Genomic DNA, 23,369 nt, shown 5'->3' on the forward strand with positions numbered 1-23,369 from the left:
AACACAGGCCTTAGAGACGCTGAGGCTGTGAGCACCTGCCTGGCTGCCTCCTGTTACCACCAGCGCCTCAGACTCCGAGGACAGCGGAGCTGGGCTCCCGAGGCAGCTTGGGCCAGCAGCCCTCCTGCTTCCAACAGGATGGAGGCTTCTCCATAGGGAATTAGCCTCTGCCATCTCTGGGCTTGGCTGGCACCTTCCAGTCCTCCCCAGGGCATGAGTGTGTCCAAGCCAGGGACAGGTGGGCAGACACAGGACTATCAGGCTACTCAAGCCCTGGTCCCGCTCACCCCTGCAGGGGCACACCAGTACACACTCAATCCCTGGTCCCTCTCACCTCTCACCCCTTACCCCTGCAGGGCACACCAGTACACACACAATCCTTGGTCTCTCTCACCCCTTACCCCTGCAGGGCACACCAGTACACACACAATCCTTGGTCTCTCTCACCCCTCACCCCTGCAGGGGCACACCAGTACACCTCAAGCCCTGGTCCCCCTCACCCCTGCAGGGGCACACCAGTACACACTCAAGCCCTGGTACCGCTCACCCCTCACCCCTGCAGGGGCACACCAGTACACACCCAAGCCCTGGTCCCTCTCACCCCTGCAGGGCACACCAGTACACACACAATCCTTGGTCTCTCTCACCCCTGCAGGGGCACACCAGTACACACTCAATCCCTGTGGAAGCAGCTTAAAGTCCCAATAGGTGCTTTAGGTGAAGGCTGGGGTTCCCGCCCCATTTGTTCCAGGAACCTCTACAAGGGCCCAGGCAGACCCTTAAGTAGCTTTTTTTTTTTTTTTGGTTTGTTTTTCTAGACAGAGTTTCTCCAGTGCTGGGATTAAAGGTATGCGCCACCAGCACCCAGTTTATGTAGCTTCTTATCACCCCTGGGTTTCATGTCTGGCTCCCGGTGCTGGTAAAACATCAGGACCCGTTTGTTACCCAGCGTATCCTCTCGAAATTTCAGCAGACTGGTCGTCTCCCAAAGCAAGTTCACACAGGCCAACTCCAGCTTTTCCTGAAGTAGGAGCCGGGCATCTAAGGCCCTGTCAAGGGTTGTTAAGAGTCTCCCGGCACTGGGTAGCCTGGGATCCGTGTGCTGAGAGTCATCCTGAGGCCCATAAAGCACTCCTGAGTTCTCTGAGCCGCTCCCCTCCCCTGCCAGGCCCAGCATGACCTCTGGCCACATCCCTGGCCTTCCCAGAGCAGGGCCTGCCTCCCCATCTCTGGCCTCACCGGCTCCCCTCCCCAGTGCTCTCAGAGCAGCCGAGCAACTGGGCAGGCTGGCCACGTCCAAGGCCCTCAGACCTCTTCCACGGGGTGTCCCCGCCCAACCCCGGGGCCCGACCTGGCCACTCTTGTTAGTCTTCTCTGAAGGCGTCGGACCACGCGTGTGTCACAATACTATTGTATTTATTTTGTGTGGGATCCATGAAGAGTCATGATTAACAAGGGTCACGGAGACCAGTCCTGACCTTGACCGGAAGGGGACTGTCAAAAAAAAAAAAAGAAAGAAAGAAAGAAACGCAACAGAGAGAGGACTCACTTGCCATAGACATCAGCAATGGGGGATATTTCATTACTTTAAAAAAAACAAAGCACACAGAAAGCTGTCCTCCTTATTATCCTCAAGGTGTGGAAGGGGGCCGGTCACGTGACTTGCCCCCCCCCCCCCGGGAACCTGAAATGCTATCCTCCCACCTGGAACCGAATGCAACGTATTTAAAGGCCTGGCGGTGGCCGGTATCTGCATGCAGCTGTGCCGGAAGTGCAGCGTCCTCGTCCGCCCGCCCGCCGAAGGTTCTTCCCAGCTGTGGGCGAGGCCGGCTACGGACGAGCACTGCGCATGCGCACAGACGGGCGCAGGCCAAGACCGCTGAGGTGGCTCTGTGGCTCGCTTTTCTTCAGGGTAGGCGGGAGAGGAGGTGCAGAGGCTTGCCCTCTGCAGGGGACACACGGAAGGTGGAGACGGACGTGGGAGAGGCGTGGGTCTGCTGGCTCTCCAACCAGGGAGAGCACTTGATGGGGAGTAGATGGCCCCTCTTGGTCGCGGCTGCGGAAAGCTGAGGCCAGCGGGCTCTTCCCTGAGTGGCAGGTGAGGTCCCCTGGGCCACGGTTAGCCACCCCCGTGGCAGCCTTTACACAGAAGTCCCCGGCGCAGGTTTTTGAAGGAGCCCGATGGAGAGCCTTCCTCTCCTTCCACAGGCGAGGAAGCACAGGCTAGGGGAACCCTTCATTCCCTGCCGGGGAGGCGCCGAGGGGCGGAACTGGCTTCTTAGGTTTGGGGAGGTTCCCTCTAGACTAGGTTATCCCAGGACAAAATGCAACACAACCACTGTAGAAACACGAGACTAACATCCAGAGACCGCCGTGCTCTCCCGGGACTCCAGGGCAGGTCTAGCCTCAGGCTGTGCCCACGGGGGGGGGCTGGCCTCCTTCTAACCCAGGCTATACCTCTGCGTTAAGTTTTCCAGGAGACTTGCCATCTTTCTCCCTCCTGGGAGGGGCGACCTCCAGGGAGTCTCCTATCCTTCCGTCTGGTGGGACCAGGGTGTCCCTGACAACCCCAGCCTGACTGCAGTGGAAAGAAGCCTCTTAGAGGAGGCCACAGGTGAACTCCTGGCACCGTGTGTGTGTGTGTGTGTGTGTGTGTGTGTGTGTGTGTGTGTGTGTGTGTGCTGACCTCTGTCCGAACTGACTTCATCAAACATGAAACAGATGGGCTGGGCGGGTCACTCAGTGGGGCAGCACGTCTGCCTAGCACGAGCATGGGCCCCGAGTTCCACACACGGCCCTTGGCGCAGCAAAGCAAACACAAAATGTTGAGTGCAGGCAAGAGGGCAGAGGAACCCCCGAAACCACCCACAGTCCTCTCCCCGATACCTTATCGCCAGCCCCTCCCCGTGCCCAGGGCCGTCAAAGGCACCAGCTCCAGGAGACACTCCTTTGACCACTTTCAGCAAACACACCCACAAGTCAAGACCGAAATCTTCCCTCCTGAATGTAACCTGTACCCCTCCCTGACCCTGGCTGGCCAGGAACCACACAGTCTGCAGAGGCGGGCCAGGCCTCCTGGCTGGCACTTGAGGCAGAGCTTTCTATGGAAACAGAGGCCTTCTCTGTACCCGGTGAGGGCACTGGCCCAGACAGAGGAGCACGCATTCCACCCCAACCCTGCCCTCGGCTCCCCTGGCTGCCGCCCCCTCCCCCAACACTGTTCCCTCTGCTTGGAAAGTGAGTCAGAAGCAAAGCGAGTGGCCCTTTCCAAGGTAGGCATTATGCCTCACCCGTGCCAGCACACACGCATGCACGTACACACGCATGAACACACGCACGCGCGCACACACATGCACACACGCATGCACACATGCATGCACACACACACACACACACACGCATGCACATGCACACACACACACACACATCAAAGGTATCTTCCTTTGCTAGAGCCCCAGTGACATGAGGTGATGTCGTCAGCACAGACATTAGCGGCGGGGCATGCGCACACAGGCGTGCTGGTCAATAGCATTAAGTGTCATTTTAAAAAATGGGTTAAATAAGCCTCGTGGCCAAGGGACGGTGTGCGGGCTGATTACCCGTGATTTGTATGTCCTGGCGGTGGGAAGGCTAGAAGTCTAATGACTGAATTATCACCCTAATGCCTTTTGCTGGCTGGGAATAATCCCGGGGTAACAGCTGCCACAGGGTATTTGGCTGGTCTCCTCTAATTGCATCCAGATTAAGGTTGCTGCTCTGTGCATGCGGGGGCCTCTCTCCATTCTGTCGAGCAGAGCTCCGAGAGCCCACACACCGTGTCTGGCTGGAGAGGCCCCAGCTGGCTTAACACAGGTAATGCCAGGGTCCATGGGACTAGGGAGATACCAGGCACAAGGCTGTCGCTGACCATTCTAGGTCAGGCCTTGGGGAGCAGTGAGAGCTAGAGATCCTTGCTCTCTGAGACTCTCCAGGGTGAGGGAATCCCTAGAGCTGCCCCGCTGTCCCCACCCGACACAGCACAGTGAACGTGTAGGCCATGGGGTATAGCATGGGAGTGTGATCCTGAGAGGGGGGAGGGGAGCCGGCTCTTCCTCCTTGGGAAAGGAGTGATCTGTATCTAGATTTCCTAGGGTGGTAGGCTGATGGGACCCGTCTGGATCACCAGGCTTCTGCTTCGTGACCGCTGGGAGAAACCCCAGAGACAAGGGTTCGCTTTCCAACACTGGATGCCGCATTCGGCCACGCAGCCTGCTTTGCCCCTCCGGTGGTCAACAAGTGCCGGTGGTCTGCACCTACCAACACTTGGAAAAGCACCTGCTCATTTCTGCCTCCACCGTCACGGGGTGACTCAAGACTCGGAGGCCACACATCTTACGTACCCACTGGGGCTTCGGAGACGGTGACCCCGGGAGAGAGCCAGCAATCCTCTCCAAGACCAGGACCGCCCAAGCCTGGACCACTGACCCAAAGCTGCGTGTGCCAGTCAGATGCCCGTGGCTGTAGCCACTGAGGCTGTGTCCCACGTACTGTTACGGCGGTACCAGACGTCGGATATGCCTGGTTGGGGCCCTAGCTTCCAGACACTAGCATAGAAAGTGAGTCGGCTAAAATAAAAGGCCACTCTCAGAACTGCAGTGTTGCCCATGATGAACATCACTCTCCCAAAAGCCCTTCCTACAGGGACCCCCCCCATCCTCAGAAATGATTGCAGGAGAGGGAAGGGGCTCGTGGAGAAGGGGAAGCTGGGAGGTGGCCATGAGAGGCCTCCTTTGTCACTCGGATAAGCGGCACCTGTTAAACGGGGCACCGTCCTGCAGCGCCCCTCTCTGAGGAAGTCAACGGCAGGGCACCTGTGCCCACCCCTGCCGCCTGTATTCCCACACGGGTTCAGCCCTTGGTGGAGGATCCAGGCTCCTTTCTTGCACTGGCTTTCGGGGTACTGGCTAGGAATGCTCTGGAACACACCTTTATCCAACAGCCATCCTCAGTTTCGGAGGATGGAGTGTGGGGGTGACCTTTTCCTTCTTAAGAGGCAGAGCCACCCCCCGTGCCACTCAGCCACAGAGACACCAAGGGACAGAAGCCCCTGGCATAACGGGGACCCGGGTCCTGCATGGAGGAGGAGGCCACCTCCCCTGCTATTTCAGATGCCTTTGTCTTGGCTGGGAGTTTATATCTCCTCCTTCCCCAGCACTAAGCATGCTCTCATCAGAGGACCTCGGGGGTGTGCGTATCACGCCCCTCAGCCCATTGAAGCCCCAGTGGGTTGCTGGTTTTGGTAGAGAGAACAAACCTCAGATCCTAAGGGGAAGACCCCAGTGCAAGGTACATCTGACACTTGTCCACCAGCCTGTGTCTCTGGCTCAGGGTAGGCATGTCCCTCCCAGCACTCACATGGACACCGTGGGAAGCTCAGGCCCGAATGTATGCTTGTGCTCTCTCTCTCTCTCTCTCTCTCTCTCTCTCTCTCTCTCTCTCTCTCTCTCTCTCTCTCTCTCTCTCTCTCTCTCTCTCCCTCTCTCCCTCCCTCATTCTCTCTCTCTGTCTGTCTCTGACACACACACACACACACACACACACGCACACACGCACACACGCACACACACACACACACAGTTTGGACACCAGTCTTGCAGCTGTGACCAGGAGGCTTCGGAGGTATGCTTGACTCACTCAGGACAGACCTGCTCCTCTGTCCCTTGGTACCATGTTGAGGATGTAAGCCTTCTCTGGACCATGCTTTGCCTACAGCTCAGGGAGTGACTCTGGGCTCTGCTGGAATCCCCCAGCCGGCCAGCCAGCAGCCTGCATTCCGGTGCATTAGTAGCCAGACACCCTGGGCCAGCCTTTCAGACGCTGAATCCTCAGGACACCTGATATCCGCTGTGTCACTTCAGTGTCTGACTTTGTCACACTGGCCAGAGGCCTTTCCTTGTGTTTCTAGACTCCGTTCCCTCGACGTCCGTCCCCTCCCTCTCCCCACTTGTCCAGGGCCTCGGGGAGGTCCCCTTGCTCTTGTCAAGGGCAGAGGTTTTCCTATCTGCGGAAACCAAAGGCCTCCCGGGGTGCCTTTGGGCCCTTCTTGCCTTCTCTTGGGGGCTTGGGGGACGGCATCTCCATTGTGCCCCCATAGGGACAGCTCTCTGAACCCGGGTGGTGGCCGGCACACTCCACAGCTGGCATGTACCCGCTGTCCCACATGCCTGTCCCGCACAGCTTGCACAGGTCATGTAGGCTGCAGGGGATCCGCGGTAGGAGGCGGAACTGGTACAGGAGACTCCTGGCCTGCAGAGAGAGGAAAGGCTAAGGGGACAGCCAGGCCATCTTGACACAAGGGGGTAGTGGGAGAATGACACTAGCCTACACAACACAGCCCTTCCTGTCCTGTGCAGGCCCCTCCAACCCCGTCCCACTCCCTTCCCGACAGTAAAAGACCCTTGCACTCCGCCCCTGCCGCACAGAATCACCCTGCGCCCCTGCAAGGCCTGTCTGGGGGAGTCCCAGCACAGTGATGGGCCTGAGGACCCCTGCTCTTCCGTGGACCCCCAGAGGGACCGGAACTGCCAGCTGGAGTGTGGGAAGCAGGCAGTGGCTGGGGTTCAAGGTCGCCTTTCTTCCAGCCCTGGATAAAAAGCTAAAAGTCCTCCCTGGGTTCTGCCTCTCCTTCCTCGCTTTCCTAGCTCTGAACCGGAAGGAGGCACTCCTGGGTGGGGGCTGGCTGGGCATTCATGCATTGTAGCCTATGGAAAGAGGCTGTGTCCGCCCCCCCCCAGGACCACGGGGGCAGCGCAGGGACACAATAGCACCACTGGGTTTGATGAGGCTGTATCAAGGGCTGATCCCCATGGATTTGGTAGGGAAAGACCATCAGAGGTAAGTGAGGGGCAGGACAGAACTTTGTGTGTGGGGTGGCGACCACGTGCGGAGGTGGGGTTCTGTGGCACGAGAGGAGCTCTACGTACAAGCTGGGCCCATGTGCTGGGTGGGGTTCTGTCTGTGGTGTGGATGGGACTCCGTGGGCAGGGGTGGGGCTGTGAGGTATGGACAGGACTTCGTGGGCAGGGGTGGGGCTGTGAGATGGGGGAGTAGAGCTCTGTGTGCAGGGCTGGGTCCTTCAGGTATGGGCAAGGCTTCACGTGTAGGGGTGGGGCTGTGAGGTGTGGGGTGGGGCTCCATACACAGGGGCGCGGGTGGGTCGGTTCGGTATGCGGGGGAGGAGGGCCCTGCTTGTGTACAGGGCGGGTCTGACGGGGCCACGCCCACGGGGGGCGGGTGGGACGGTTCGGGATATGGGGGGGAACCTTGCTTGCATATAGGGCGGGGCAGGCCAGGGCCACACCCACCTTCCTGAGCACCAGTTCTCCATTCATGTGCATGGCCAGGTTCCCGAAGTGCAGGAGCATCTGGTCTGTGGCGAGCTGCTGCTCGATGACGTCATCCCCGTAGATGGCCACGATGGCCACGCAGACGAACAGGTGGAAGTAGTCTGTCTAACGGGGAGACAAGAGAGCTCAGAAGGGCCCTTCCAAATCGGAACCCGAGTTCAGCCATGAGTCTGGCTCAGGCTGTCTGGGACCGGGGCCTGGGCTCGAAGGTCCCGTGTGCCTGGGAATCCTGCATCTCCGGTTCCCCACCTGCAGACAGGGCCAGTGGTTGGCAGCCACATCCTGGGCTGCTGTGACACACTAATGGATGACAGCTGTGCCACACCCTGGCTGTTGGTGCTCTCTGGGGAGGCGTCTGGGAAGAGGGAAAAGAACACCTTCCTTCCTAGCCCGTCCGAGCTCGCTGCAGCGTCCCACCCACAGGGGTCTCGAGGATATCCCGTGTGTGCAAAGGGCTGACCAGACTGCTTCCTGAAGGCCGTATGTAGACTATGCCAACAAGGAAGACGTTCTGGCAGCTGACTTCCTGGTGGCGTGTCCTCCTGTTTCAGCCAAGCATCCTTAGCACGTGGCCCCACTCGGTGGCTGAACGTGTGGGGAGACCCCTACTAAGATTCCCTGGAGGCCCCATGGAGGGCTGCTCCCATCTTGCGGGCCCCTACCCTCTCCAGATGCCCACAGTCCCTCCCTCCCTGCCTCCTTTGGGGCCACCTTGTGGTGCTCTCTTGCCTGACACCCAAAGGGGCTCAGCCCTGACACAGAAGGATGGGGGTTCTAGGAACGCCCTCTTGAGTATCCCAGTAACACCATGTGGGCTGTCATCCTCCAACAAGACCGGCACAGCTCGCAGAGGCCGTGGGTGCCGAAGTCCCCATCCCTGGCCTGCCCACCCGCTTCTTCCGAAGGAAGGGACACACTACGGAGACTGGACCAGAGCAGGGGACAAGTCCCAGCTCCCCGGGCAGGAGCTCAGCAGCAAGCCACAGCACAGAGGACTGCAGGAAGCCTTAGCTTTGGAAGCCGAGGCCCTCGCCTGCCGGTGACTTCCCCTCTGGAGTTCACTCCTGGTTCACTCATCATCTTCCCTCCCTCCCACTCTCGGCTGATGGGGGAAGGTAGACTTTCCAGATGTGGCCACTAATCCCAGAACCTGAAGGCAACACGAACTTCCTCTGTGGGTCTTGAAAGAGACGGCGGCCAGCGGCGGCTGAGCAGCAGGTGGCTGCCCGCAGCCTCAGAGGACGGTCATTCCCCCGTGGCCCAGCCTCCCTGGCCACTCAGAATATCTGTCTAGAATAGACTTTAAGTCTAGGATGCCCTGGCAGCAGAGAGGCGACTCCAATGCGAGCTTTTCGCAGCTGCGGCTGGGGGTAGAGGAGGACGGAGATGAGCTCTGGACACACGGATGGTACTGTTTGTTGTTTGTGCAAGCCCACGTGTAAACGTACACACGTGCGCCCACGTGAGGCTAGGAGACAGTTTCTCTGGGTCTCTCACCGGGACCTGGAGCTCAGCAATTAGGTTGAACTGACTGGCTAGCAAGCTCTAGAGACTTGCCTGCCTCTGATACCCCAGCCGGGTTTGTGTGTATGTGTGTGTGTGTGTGTGTGTGTTTGTGTTGTTGTTTTTGTTTTAGACAGTTCACACTGTGTAGCTCTGACTTTCCTAGAACTCACAAAAACCTGTCTGCCTCTGCCTCCGGAATGCTGGTATTAAAGGTGTGTACCGCCATGTCTGGCATGCCTGGTTTTGAAAACACGGGTTCAGGGACTCCAAGCACTCCAAGCACTTCACCCACTCAGCAATCTCCCCAACCTTTGGTGGTATTATCATCATCATCATCATCATCATCATCATCATCATCATCATATTTAAGGCTGATGGACTCAAACTGACTTTCTTACATTGATGGCTTGGGTGTAGCTCAGGCGGGAATGCAGACTCAGCCTGGCGGTCAGAGGGGAGCTGGCGGAGGAGAAACTGATCATGCTAAACACAAGTGGATGCCCGCATCCCTCATCCAGGCTCTCTCTGGAGCTGCGGGAAGGCAAGGAGCTCAGGGTGGCCGGGCACTCTTGGGAGCAGGGCGGGGCAGTATAGCACTGGCCGCAGCGCGTGACACGTGACACATATATCCCGGGCTGCCGTGACTGTCCTGGGGTGCTGATGTCCCTCCCACTGACTGGCTGTGACAACCAGCAGTGAGCATGTCACCCAACAATTTGCATTGAATTCAGTTGCATGGGGGTGGGGTGGGGTGGGGTCTGAAGCCAGCTGCACAGGCCTGGAAAATAGTGGCTGTGGGTGGCGTTGGTGGGTGGGGCATGGAGGAGACACCCCCACCCCGTAGGAGAGGAGGCTTGGGGGGGGTGATCCCAGGACCCCACCTTCCCCCGCCAGCTCACCTGGTAGTGGGCCCAGCAGGCCTCCCAGATGCGCAGGGCCTCAGCCTCAGGGAACTCCCGCTTGAAACACAGCAGGAGCCATCGGTGGCAGAACAGCAGCTGGAGCCCATCCTCGCCCAGGGAGACCAGGTGCTGGTAGAAGCGAGGGTGGGTCAGCCGGAGCAGCTCCCTCAGGTACAGCTGGAGGGGGCGGGGAGGGGGGGGGCGCGTTAGCCAGGCTCTGGGGAAGCCTGGATGCCGGGGCCAGGAAGACAGGTACTCAGAACACCTTCAACCCCAAAAGCACACACAGGAAGTCTCTCTGTCTGCCAAACCCATCAGCCAGGCACTGACACACACTGTGTGTGTGTGTGCGTGCGTGCGTGCGTGCATGCCAGAAGTTAACACTGGGTGTCTTCCGACAGTCTACCTTATTTCATTTTTTTTTTTTTTTTTTTTTTTGGTTTTACGAGACAGGGTTTCTCTGTTTTGGAGGCTGTCGGTCCAGCCTGGCCTCGAACTCACAGAGATCCACCTGCCTCTGCCTCCCAAGTGCTGGGATTAAAGGCGTGCGCCACCAACGCCCGGCCCTTATTTCTTTTTTTTTTTTTTTTGGTTTTTCGAGACAGGGTTTCTCTGTGGCTTTGGAAGCTGTCCTGGAACTAGCTCTTGTAGACCAGGCTGGCCTCGAACTCACAGAGATCCACTTGCCTCTGCCTCCCAAGTGCTGGGATTAAAGGCGTGCGCCACCAACGCCCGGCTTATTTCATTTTTTAAAAGGACTTATTATTTAAAAATTGAAGCTATATATTCCCTTGTGTATGAGTGATCTGCCTGTATGTATGTCTGTGTACGGCACCCGTGCCTGGTGTTCCTGGGGGCCAGAAGAGGGAGTTGGACCCCTGGGAACCAGAGCCACAGATGGTTGTGAGCAATCGTGTGGGTGCTGGGATCCAAATCCAGGTCCCCTGGAAGAGCAGTCAGTGCTCTTAACCTCTGAGCCACCTCTCCAGCCCGCATTTTATTATTTTTAATTGCATATGTAGAGGTGGGTCTGTGCACATGACTTCAGGCAGCCAGCGAGGCCAGAGATAGATCGATATCTCTGAAACTGGAGTTAAAGGCAATTGTGAGCCGATTGACATAGGTGCTGGGAATCCAACTCGGGCCCTCTACAAGAGCAGTGCACGCTATAAACCTCTGGACCATCTTTCCCTCTTGAGTCTACCTTTTTTTGAGACCGTGTCTCTCGCTGAACCCAGAGCTTGCCAATTAGCTGGACTGGTTGGGCAGCAAAGCTCCAGGGATCCACCTGTCTGAGCTTCCCCAGGGCACACCCAGCACCCCCCTCCCCCTCCCCCAGAGCTGCAGATCTGGGCTTCGGTCGTGTACGACAGGCTCTTTGCTGACTAAGTCATCTCCCAGCCCCCGCCACTGGAATCTTGATCACACCTGTCTTCCAGGTCATCTTAGATTTGAAGATATTCTAGAAGGAGACCACTGAATAGCCCTAGGCATAGAATGATCTCCTGGGTGGTCAAGGAGGCTGACTCAGTGTGAAGTCATCCCCCAGCCTCAGCCGAACCCCCAGGGGCTCTTTCTAATATACGCCTGACCAGGCAGGGAAAGCGGGTCTGTTGGTGAAACCCCAGCTAAAGCCCTTTCCATCCCACCTAGCAACTCCCAGGGCTGACCAAGGGAGGCTATGTGTCTGAGTTTCGAGACCCTGGGTTCCTGTGTGTCAGGTCACCAGGGTGCATGGGATTTGACAGAGGCTATTTCTGGAAGCACCAGGTGGGGGCTGACGCCACCAGAAAACCAGTCTCCAACAGCTAATGAGTCACTGGCCATGTGCCGCCAGGCTGCCAGGGTGATGGCGTCAGACCCTGTAATTGCCTCCCTGGGTACCGTGGAAACCTGACATCACAGGGATGCGTGATGAGGCAGGGGCCCAGGGTCGGCTTGGGGGTCAGGCATCTGCTGCCCAGCAGGGTCATCAGAGGCTGCTGAGCTCAGGGCGGCCTTGGGACTTTGCACCACTCCCGGCGCCTGCAGCCATGTGGCTCTGGAGTCCGAGAGCCCCTCCTGACTAGCCAGGGTCTCCGATCTGTGGCTCGTGGAAGATAAAGGACACCGTGTGGCCGACGGCTTTCTAATGGATGCGCAGGATGTGCTAGGTGCCCGGTACTCCTGCTGCTAGCTGCTTCTCCCACACCTTCCTCGCTGCGCTCAGCCCTCCAGTTCCTAGCGGCTGGTCTACGGGCCGAGCGTCTAGCTCTTCCTCAGCTCCGCCATCACTGCGGATGAGGTGCAACCTCATCCAGCAAGGGGCCACTGGGCCTGACCCGGATGGAATAGAGACAGCCACCGGACGGGACACCTGCGATTCCTGTCCCCGGAGCTCATATGTTCCCTCTGTCGGCTTGTCTGCTTCCAAACCGGGCCATCTGCAGGACGGAGGGCGGGCCACCCATATCCAGGGCCTGGAACCCAGGCAGGAGCTTGATACAAACACAGGTGCCTTTCAGTGACAAGATCCAGTCCCCAACACTCGGTGCTGCCTGGCTTATGTAGGGCTGATCACTGTGGCCAGTGTCACCTGAGCCCTACAAAAAGGCCAGTGTTTTTTTTGGGGGGGTGGAGATGTGAGGCTTGCCTGTTGGACATCTGGGAAATGCTGGAGAACTTCTGTTCCCACAGCGGCCCTGGCTGTCTGTAATGGGCGCTGCTAGTCACACACACCTGAGCCAGGTAGCATAGACCTCCCTTTCCCTGTCCTATCCAGGAGACTGGATTGTGATTGGCCCTGCAGGGAGGGAGAAGGCTGGCAGGGTAAGGCCTGTAACAGTCAGCCTCTGGAGTTTCAGGAGGAATGGCTTAGAGGCTGGCCCAGACCCAAACACGTATCTCCTATAGGCGGCTAGCTGGCCCTTCCCAGAAGACCCGCCCCCTGTCAGCAGAGACGGCTTTTCTCCCATCTACTGACCCCTGATGTCAGCATCAGGAGGTAGTGTGCTGTCTTTCCAAACCCTCCGGTACACAGACAGATGCGCATGCATACACACACCTAGGTGCACAGAGATACAAACCACACAGCACATAGTCACACACACACACACACGCCTCACCAGCTGTCTCTCCATGTCCTCGTCCCGGGGAGAGCTAACAAAGATGGTGTTCTGCATCAAACCCACGAAGCACCAGAAAGTGTCTGATTCATCCAAGACCTCTGCCAGGATGGGTGCCACCAGGTCTGACATGCCCTGTGAGTAGCCGATGGCTGGGTTGTACACAGCATAGTTCAGCAGAATCCTCCTGGTGGGGCAGTGGGGAGCAGAGGTGGCTTGACCCATCCCGTCCTTGCAGCCCCCACCAGGTGCTGGGGCCCCTCCTTCACCTTGGTCTCAGGGGAGGCGGTACGGTGCAGTTGGCAGGTGTCACAGCCCTCACTAACTCCGAGCGTGGGTTATTATTGGCCAGGTGTGGTGTGCACACCTTTAATCCCAGCACTCAGTAGGCAGGCAGACTTCTGTGATTTTTCAGGCCAGCCTGATCTATAGAGAGAGTCAGTTCCAGGACAGCCAGGGATGCATAGAGAAACCCTGCCTTAAAAAAAAAATCCGGGCTCTGATGGAAGTCAGTGGGACTCGCTTTTTGCAAGCGGTAACAGCATTTGCCAGAGCCCAGAGCAGGGGCTTGGCAGAAATGCGGGCCCGACTTTCTTAATGGTTCACTGTCTGAGACAAAGGGCGGGCTGGGTGGTCGTTTTTATCGGCTATTAATTTTGTGCGGTTACTTGCCAGGCTGCAGCAGAATACCAAAGATGGCAGCCTCTGGCTCAGAGTGGCGTTATCACAGGAGAGCCATCATCAGGAGAAGACAGCACACGTGGCAGCGTGGGGGGGGGATGTCCCTAGTGAGCAGGGCCCAAGCAAGGAGAGGAGTGGGGAGGCTTCGCTGGTACCCTGAGCTGTGACTGAGTGGCCTCTACGGGGGTCAGGAGCTAAAGGAGCTTGTGGGTCCTCTGCTCTGTGTGGAGTGCTTCACGGCAGCCAGGGAGTCAGACAGGGGCCACGGACTTTCGCACAGGGAGGCCAGAGTCACGGGTACCTCATGCTCTCCACGTTTGGGTTGTCCTCCCCGCGGAAGAACTGGTTATTCCTATCTGTCCGCACCACGTCCTTGTCCACGGTGAACTGCACGCTGCGCCAGAAGGCCCTCTGCTCCTCGGGGGTCATGGAGAGTCTGTGGGGCAGACAGAGCCCCGCCCCGAGGTCAGCCGTAGAAGGGGGTGCTGCGGAGGACCCGGGGAGGGCATAGTACGGACGGGAGCCTGGAGTGGCTGCACACTCCAGGAGACAGAAGCCTGTGCTCTCCTGAGCTCCAACCTCTGCTGCTGGGGCTGTCAGCACCAACGGGGAGGGAAGGGTGTGTGTGTGTGTGTGTGTGTGTGTGTGTGTGTGTGTGTGTGTGTGTGTGTGTGTATGCTATCAGCATCAACCTTCCAGCTTCCAAGAGTACGTGTGAATATGTGTATATGTGTGTGCACACGCATGCACGTCCGTGTGCCTGTGTGTGTGCGGTGCATTCAAGGCTTTCCTCATGTTAACTCAAGTCCAGCCCCACAGAGAAGAGTTGGCTACAGCCTGTGGAAACCCACACAGGAGACAGCCTTCAGCCCTGACTGACATCAGGTCCCAGCCCAGCCTGCCACTGGGTGAACACTGGCCAGCTCGTTAAGTCTGTTGAGCACATACTCTAAAGTCCTTAGCAGGTGAAGTAAGGGGCCTTGGACCAAGGCACGGGGAGCGTGGTGTAGCAACTGGCCTTGTCCAGCCATCGGTGCTGGCTCTTGGGAGACTCACACTCCAGGGAAACTACGGTTCGTGCAATGCACAGTCAGTGATGAATTGCACCCCTGACACCCCCCCCCCGCAGTTTAATGGGGGCTCCTGGAGCACAACGCGCCTTCCCACCTTTTTTGCTGGATCGCTGAATATTCCTTTCGCTTCCGCTCCCTCAGCGCCTCACGCTCCTCCGACGTGGACTCGTGGCTGTAATAGTGCAGCAGGAAAGGCCAGACCTCCCCCCGGATCGACACATCAATGCCACCAAAGAAAATGGCCTGGAGGAAGCAGCACAAATTGAGGGGGGGCGGGGGAAGGGGTGAGGGGGAGAGCAGAGTCTACAACAAGGCAGCTCCAAAGAACCCCAGATCCCCAGAGAAGGGTGTTGTGGGGCCTTTGGCGAGCCTCGATTCAGACCCCAGCAATTTGCACATGTTTACAAGGGGGAAAGTGCTGGAGAGGCATTCCCATACAGGACACAAACTGGCTCATTTCAATGTCAAAGCCCCCCCGGGGTGGCACTCTGAGATAACGTGTCATTCTCACGTCGCGGGCTAATCCTGGGGGCTTCAATGCTTCAGAGTCCACGGGGGCCCGCAAGGGATCCCCAAACTTGTGGAATTTGTCTCCTCAGGCAGCCCCTGGACTGCTTCGTCAATGCAGAGAATGAAACCCCACGCCTGGGACTGGCCCTCCGGAGGCGGTGGCCCACCACCCACCCACCCATCCTCCCTCCCTCTCTCCCTCCCTCCCTCCCTGCAGCTTGACTACCAGGGTTCCCTGGAGGCTAGCCAGGTGCCCCCCTCCCCGCCACCGCCGCTGCCGCCACGTCACCGTACCTGGCGTAGCTTGTATTCCTCCTCCACCTGGCCAAGATCATTCAGGTGGTTGAGCCAGGCAGACACGTCCAGCCTCCGGTACAGGCTTTCTTCCGGGTGGGTCTCAGAGGATGGCAGCTTGGGCCTTCGGATGGAGAACTGCATGCATGTCCTCTCATCCGTGACCTGCTGGATGGGTGGGAGGAACCCGGGAGGAGAGCAGGATCTAAGATCTCCGGGCTTTTTGAAGCCCGAGATGCTGTTCCCAGGGTGTCAGAGCCGCGGCGCTCTCCTCTGGGAGGAGGGGAGGCACTGTCCCTGCACTCCTAAATGGCAAGTGTAATTGGACACAATTAAAATGAAAATACCTTCATCCTAAAATCTCTCTCCCTTTGCAGCTCACAGTGGGGGGGGCCTCCACCGCCCCCACTCCCTTCCCTGCCCCAGCCGCAAAGAAAACCAGAATTAATACCCCTTATGGCCCAACTTCCCTCTGCCAGGGAGAGCCTGCAATAGATTCCATTCGATCGGCCACATACAAAGGCCCGCTGTTCGGCGAGCGGGGGAGCCAGCCTGTCAGATTGTCTCCATGCACAGTCACGAGTCCAGGGCGAAACCGCAGCTGACATTTAATTCAAAAATCAAAGGTTGCTCGATGCGGGGGGGGGGGCATGCCTATATCGTAATAAGGGGAGCCGGCAGGAGGCTCTGCGGGCGGGGACCGTAAAGTCAGCCCCCAGCGCTAATACGCACACACGGTATCTTAAACAGGTGACTTAAAGGTTCTTACTACCTCTGTATGCAGATCGAGCAAAATATGGCAGGAGGCCTTGTCAAAACATGAGTCTTCAAGTGCTCACAGCGACTTTCGGAAAGGCCTGGGCACACATTTCAACCCCCCCCCGCCCCCAAGCGTATCACTGTCAGCCTCTGCAAACCACAGCCGGCCCAAATGCCACAGTCCTCAGAGTCCCTGGTAGCCAGACCTGTGAGCAAGGCGTACTGGGACGGTCCCAGACCCACGGGTTTGACAGCTGGTATCTTGAGAGAGGCGTTCCCACCCCTCACCATGTCCGCCCCACTCACAGCCGGGCTACCTGGTCCCTGAGGTGTGTCTCCGTGCAGAATTTCCATTGCTGGAACACCTCGGAGAGCTTGTCCAGGCCGCCATGGTGGAAGTGGAAAATCTTGTATTGGCTCTCTCGGCTGGCCACCACCAGCTGGCCACTAGTGCAAGCTTCATCACTAGAGGGGCCACAGGGTGAGGGAGGGGTGAGCGTGTTAACATGGGCTTTGATTTCTGAGTTTAGTCAGAGCACACACCGTCAGCCACCTCGGGCAGGAAACGGTGAGTCCTAAGGGAGTCTGGCTGCCTGTGTGAGGGGCAGGGGCAGCCAGACTCAGCATTCCCACTGCCTGGGGAGCAAAGGCACCTGGAGCCAGAGGACCCCCTCGCTCACCATCCCTGAGCTGCCCAGGAGACCTGGAGGAGTGTGCCAGGGCTGGCTGGAGACAGATCTGGACCCCGAAGGGGGGGGGGGTTACTCAGCCTCTACCCTCATGGCCGTATCGTAAGGGGCCACAGGAGAGGGTTTCCCAAAATTACCTTCAAGGCTGTCACCCGACCACCTCAGCACCCTCAGGGGATTCCCACCGGGATTTTTTTTTGATGGGTTGACGAGGGAAACTGTAGACAGTAGGCAGCAGCTCTGGTCTGTGAAGGAAAGGTGGCCTCCAACTAGGGGCCAGGGCAGTACCAACCACGCAAAAACCACACAGCAGCCTGCAGTGCCCAGCAGCAGCAGCAGCACCTGGCGTGGGCTTTCCTTCCTGAGGGTGTTGGGGACAGACTGTGTAGTGTCCTAGAGTGGGATCAGGGAGGCAACCACCAGCATCTTCTAGACCAGGTGCAGCCTTCTGCTGCCCGTGAGACTGGAAATGCACCTGGCTATGTGTGTCCCCCCACATGTGTGCATGTGCATACACACACATGAACACACACGCAGGCACACACGTACTTGCACACACACACACTTGCACGCATGCTTGCAGGAAGCAGAGGGTAGGTTTTTACCTGAAGAAGAGTCTCAGGGAGCGCATGTGGCCCAGGTCCACTCGGAAGACACCACAAATCTGCTCCAGGGCACACCCCCGCAGAGGCTCGTCCCAGCGAGCTGTGTGCAGGAGGCCGCTGCTGTCGGGGAACCGCAGGTTGGCATCCGAGCTAGAGGGGGAGCTGGCAGAGCAGGTGGTGTGAGGACCTCTCGTCTCTCTGCCGTGCCAACCCAGGGGAGGGGGGCGTGTAATGTACACCCTGGGCTTAGACACACAGGGCACGATGGGACACGCTTTACCACAAGCCGTGCCCCAGATGTCAGTGAATGAACAAATGAGCATGCTGATCCTGTTACTCTTTGTGCATAGAGACACTCTGTGCTTAGAGATACTCTGTGCTTAGAGATACTCTGTGCATAGAGATACTCTGTGCTTAGAGATACTCTGTGCTTAGAGATACTCTGTGCTCAGAGATACTCTGTGCTTAGAGATACTCTGTGCTTAGAGATACTCTGTGCTTAGAGATACTCTGTGCTTAGAGATACTCTGTGCTTAGAGATACTCTGTGCATAGAGATACTCTGTGCTTAGAGATACTCTGTGATTAGAGATACTCTGTGCATAGAGATACTCTGTGCTTAGAGATACTCTGTGCTTAGAGATACTCTGTGCATAGAGATACTCTGTGCTTAGAGATACTCTGTGCATAGAGATACTCTCTGCTTAGAGATACTCTGTGCATAGAGATACTCTGTGCTTAGAGATACTCTGTGCATAGAGATACTCTGTGCTTAGAGATACTCTGTGCATAGAGATACTCTGTGCATAGAGATACTCTGTGCTTAGAGATACTCTGTGCATAGAGATACTCTGTGCTTAGAGATACTCTGTGCTTAGAGATACTCTGTGCATAGAGATACTCTGTGCTTAGAGATACTCTGTGATTAGAGATAACTCTGTGCTTAGAGATACTCTGTGCTTAGAGATACTCTGTGCTTACAGATACTCTGTGATTAGAGATAACTCTGTGCATAGAGATAACTCTGTGCATAGAGATACTTTGGTTGGAATGGAAAAGCATTTTTTTTCCACGAATAGACTCCCCGGTACTTTGATATAGGTAGGAAGTTGTCAGATGGCATACCAGACCAGAGCTCACACCTCCTGAGTGAACAGAGGCCAGTTACCAAGCCTCTCGGAGCCTAGATAGCAACAAGGATATGTGTGGTGTAAGCAACTGTGATACAGCGCCCAGTCCCCTGGGGCCTGTGAAGGGCGGCTGCCCTGTCACAGTCTTAGACAGTATGGGGCTTCTGCACAGGTTTAGAGTTCTTCTTTGTTTCTGAAAAGCATTGTTTACGTGAGGAAACACATGGGCTACCAACATTAGCTACATGCCTCGTGTAATGACATGAGCACATGGGCCTGGCCACGCCGCATGCGCCAGGGTGGGGGTGTGTGCATGCATATGTACGAGGGCATGTGTCAAGGCCAGGGTCACTATGGCGGATCTTCCTCCATCTCTCAGGGTCTGTCAGCGACCCTGGAAGCTCACTGATTGGCCAGACTGGCTGTCCAGCACTAAGGGGCTCCTCTAGTCTGTTTCCCCCAGGGCTGAGGTCACCAGGCCAGGGTTTCTCTGTGTAGCTTTGGAGGCTGTCCTGGAACTCCCTCTGTAGACCAGGCTGGCCTTGAACTCACAGAGATCCGCCTGCCTCTGCCTCCCGAGTGCTGGGATTAGAGGTGTGCGCCACCACCGCCCCAGGCCAGGTTTTTTAAACGTAAGTGCCAGGGATCGAACTTGGGTCCTTGTGCTTGTGCACAGCAAGCACTTCACCCACTATAAGCCCTCTCCCCGGCCCTCGTGGTTTTGTTTTGTTTTTTGGTTGAGAGCGGGTTTCTTTGTGTAGCCCTGACTGCCCTGGATCTCGCTCTGTAGACTAGGTTGACTTAAAGGTGTGCATCAGCACCGTCCAGCCCCCATGTGTTTTTATGGCACACGATCTTATCACACGAATTGTGGGATTACCCACACAGTTCAGAAAATTAAACCAAGGCCCAGAAGGGCTATGTAATTTGCCCGAGGTCACACAGCTAGCAAGTAGTGGGACAAAGACCGGAACCTGAGCTCTGCCCTTGGAGTGTGCAGTGTGGCTACAGTACCCTATCATCCTACTATTTTTTTTTAATCCATGAATTATTTACATTTTTGTTTGCAAAATATCTTACTATGCAGTTTTGGGCATCGCTGGTTAAACCCTGGTCTGGAGATCTAGCCGTAAGTTCGGCAAACGATAGCCTGGGTTATGAGCAAAGGCAGGCCGGAGGCAGTCTGTGGCCTTCTGCTGTCCCCACAGCCAGTAGCTGCTCTCTGCTAGAGCAGCAGATCCAGTATAAACCACCCAGGGAGCAGCTCCCTGGGAAGCTCGGGTCCAGCCCCTTGTCTCTCAGCCATCAAGGAGAAAGCAGGGCCTTTCAAACCCTTCACAGTTCCCAGAAGGCCCACTTTTTATGATATGCCTCTCCTTCCCAACCTGTCAGGAAGTCAGGCCAGCAGGGTCCTCCCACAGGTCCAGGATATACCCCAGTCCTCCGGCTGATGCACGCTGTGAAGCCCTGGTCTACCGTCTAGGTGAGAGTTTGCCAGAAGCTGCTCCCTACCACACCCTGCGTGGTATTAAGCTGTATGCAAAGTGGCCAGGGTCCCTACACCATCGTGTTCCAAGCACCGACTTCCAACACCTCCACAAACCTCCCAGATCCCCACAGAGCAAAACGCTGAGTCAAGGTGCAGGCAGAAGACCCCTGCTGGTCCCTGGGAGTTGGAAGTGGGGCAGGAGGCAGAATGTTTTTGAAAAACAATGGTTATATGAGCAGGCTTCCTGTTGTAATGTCAGGAAAAGGAGAGCTGTGCAGACAGTTAAAATATCAGGGGTTACCCAGGGGCTGGAGGAGAGGAGACACGGACTATGTGTGGAGCACAAGACAATACAACCCTTTGTATGACACCACAAGGTTATTATACACACTTGCCCAAACCCAGAGAACACACGACAGCAAGACAATGCTTTGTGCAAACTATGGGCTTCTGGGTGATAACGAACCCTTGGCGCAGGTGCATCCACTGTGTGACGGCCGATGCTGATGCCGGGGTGGCTAGGTCCCCAGGACCAGGGACACATGGGAAATCTCCGCAGTGAACCTGAAACTATCAAGCTAAAAGTCTATCAAGCCAGGTGTGATGGTGCAAGTGCCCACAGTCCCCAAACTCCAGAAATGGAGGAAGGAGGGTCAGGAGTCTAAGGCCAGCACGAGCGAGCTACGCGGTGATTCTGAGGCTAGCCTGGGCTACTTGAGAGGCTAACTCAAAAGAACAAACAGATGGATACTAGCCAATAATGGTGACAATAACAAAAATGAACCTTTCACATATCGCATATGATAAAGATTAATATTCACATATCTCATACGATAAAGATTAATATTGTCAATATATTAAAATGCACGTAAATTATAGAAATACAACACAGGAGAGCATCAACAGGGAAGGACAGTTTCCTGGAGAATACACAGACAACACATTGTGCGCGTGTCTAGGGTGATAAAATGAATTCAAGCGCAAAAGAGACCATTCTGGGGTGGGTATTAAGTTGGTGATAATTCAAAGGTTATAAACTCTTAGCCAGGGGCAGAGAGATGGCTCAGCAGTGTAAATAACGTCCTTGTAGCAGAGCCAGGTTCAGCTCCCGCATCAGGCAGCTCACAAGTCCCTGTAACAAGTCCAGCTTCAGGGGATCAGTCATCCTCTTCTGGAGCCTGTGGACAACTATACTCTCTATGTATATACGTGTGTGGCATGCATATATATGCATAGCTAAGAATAAAAACCAATATTTGAAATCTAAGCTGGGAGGGATGGCACACACCTGTACTTCCAGAACTGGAGCAGCAAAGGCAAGATCAGGAGCTCAGGTCTTGGTTACACAGTAAACTGAGGCCAGAGTGGGCTGGCTTCCTGAGACCCCGTCTCAAAAGTCAATCAAGCCGGGCGTTGGTGGCGCACGCCTTTAATCCCAGCACTTGGGAGGCAGAGGCAGGCGGATCTCTGTGAGTTCGAGGCCAGCCTGGTCTACAAGAGCTACTTCCAGGACAGCCTCCAAAGACGCAGAGAAAGCCTGTCTTGAAAAAACAAAAAACAAACAAACAAACAAAAAGTCAATCAAACAGGCAAGTGTATGTGTGTGTGTGTGCGCCTAGGGGTTTCTTGAGAACACTTTGGCACAGCTTAGAGGAATGCAGGAGACTGGCCTAATTTTTCCAACAATTAATTCAAAGAGAACGGTCACAAAATCACATGCATGAATAGAGACAGAGCATCCTATTGACAAAATTGACAAAGCCCACAAACGAGGAACAGAAGGGACCTTGCTCAGAAGAGGAAGGGCGCTGTGTAGTCTACAGTTAGCATCAGACTTAGTGGGAAGGACAGAACTGTTCCCCTCAAAAGAAACAAAACAAAACAGAAACAGAACAACAACAAGAAAAAACCCAGGAGCTTGAGGCTGGAGAGGCCGCTCATTGGAAGTAAGTATACTTGTTGCTCTTGCAGTGGACCGGAGTTCAGGTACCAGCCCCTACACGACAGCTCACAACCATCCATCCCTGCAGTTTTGGGGGACCCAACATCGTCTTCTGACCTCATAGGGCACCAGACAGGCACACGATCCAATGACATCCATGTTGGCAAAACACTCATATACATAAAATAAATAAACATAAAAGTAAAATTAAAACAAGCCAGGAGCCGGGTTAATGGTACAGGCTTCCCTGGTGTCCTGTCTCCTCCAGGGCCCACCCTGCCTGTGCATAAGACAGGAAGAGGGAGTGGGGAGTCTGGTCTGGGGGGAGTGCAGTGGTCTGAGTTGGCAGAGTTTATACGAAGCATCTCTGGGGAATTGTAAAACAATTCTTAGAACCAGTGAGTGCGCTGAGCGAGTTTACAGGCGAGATGGTTAGCAGAGAAAAACGGACTGCATCCTTGGACCATCGAGGCACAAGCGGAAAATGAAGCAGCGCACTTAACTTACACCAGAAATAAAGCCGTGCCTCGGTAGATAAGGCTTTGCCATAGGAGCACAGGGACCAGAGTTTGGGATCCCAGAACCCACATAAAACCCCACGCCAGCCCGGTGCTTGGCAAGTGGAGAAGGGATTCCTGGAGCAAGCTGGCTAGCTGGGCCAAGCAGAATCAGGGAGTGCTGGGTTCAGTGAGAGACCTTGCCTCAGTAAATAAAGAGGATGGCGGTGAAGAAAGACACCAGATGTCAACCTCCGAGTGCTCGCATGCGGGAGAACACACGTGCACATCGAACACATATACACACGTCCACGAACACGTATGCCCATGTGCACATCGAACACACATACATACGTCCACGAAAAGGTCCCGAGACTATTTGGGACCTGCTTCAACAGATCTAACCTACACACACACGCACACACACACACGCACACACACACACTGTGGTTTCTTGTACAGTCCCAAGAAAACACACAAACATACAAATTAATAAATTAACATGTAGTTTTAGAATATAATCATAATTTTAAAAAACGAAATGAAACCCCGAGGCCTTGTATCAGAAATCTCAAATATTTCCTGTTCTCTGAGACCTTGGTCTTTGGAGCCCAGGCTCTCCAAACCACAAAGGTAATAAACCACACCACGCCCGCCAAAGGAAAAAAAGAAAAAGAGAAAGTCAGCCTGAGAGAAAAATCCCCACAAGACATACATCCAACTGAACTCATGCCCTGAATATTTTTTTTAAGTTTTTCGAGGCAGGGTTTCTCTGTGTAGCTTTGGAGGCTGTCCTGGAACTCA

The 23,369-nt window shown here is 55.8% G+C and overlaps 1 protein-coding gene across 4 annotated transcripts in view; it reads right to left on the reverse strand.

Annotated features, from left to right (window-relative positions):
• Positions 1 to 1,399: 1,399 nt before the first annotated feature.
• Positions 1,400 to 23,369, reverse strand: part of Tbc1d16 (TBC1 domain family member 16) — an 85,462-nt gene continuing 63,492 nt past the window's right edge. For 2 of the 4 annotated variants that reach the window (XM_005069838.3, XM_040750138.1), the window contains exons 4-12: positions 17,509 to 17,670; positions 16,532 to 16,679; positions 15,456 to 15,623; positions 14,746 to 14,894; positions 13,880 to 14,014; positions 12,898 to 13,084; positions 9,791 to 9,970; positions 7,344 to 7,490; positions 1,400 to 6,285 (exon numbers count right to left, since the gene is read on the reverse strand). In XM_005069838.3, the coding sequence (XP_005069895.1) occupies positions 6,037 to 6,285; positions 7,344 to 7,490; positions 9,791 to 9,970; positions 12,898 to 13,084; positions 13,880 to 14,014; positions 14,746 to 14,894; positions 15,456 to 15,623; positions 16,532 to 16,679; positions 17,509 to 17,670 (1,525 nt within the window). In that variant the 3' untranslated portion in view covers positions 1,400 to 6,036. The remainder of the gene's footprint in view (positions 6,286 to 7,343; positions 7,491 to 9,790; positions 9,971 to 12,897; positions 13,085 to 13,879; positions 14,015 to 14,745; positions 14,895 to 15,455; positions 15,624 to 16,531; positions 16,680 to 17,508; positions 17,671 to 23,369) is intronic. The other 2 variants (XM_040750139.1, XM_040750140.1) reach the window with 2 other exon arrangements.

Source organism: Mesocricetus auratus, unplaced genomic scaffold, assembly GCF_017639785.1.
Source record: "Mesocricetus auratus isolate SY011 unplaced genomic scaffold, BCM_Maur_2.0 Super-Scaffold_100007, whole genome shotgun sequence".
NCBI lineage: Eukaryota > Metazoa > Chordata > Mammalia > Rodentia > Cricetidae > Mesocricetus > Mesocricetus auratus.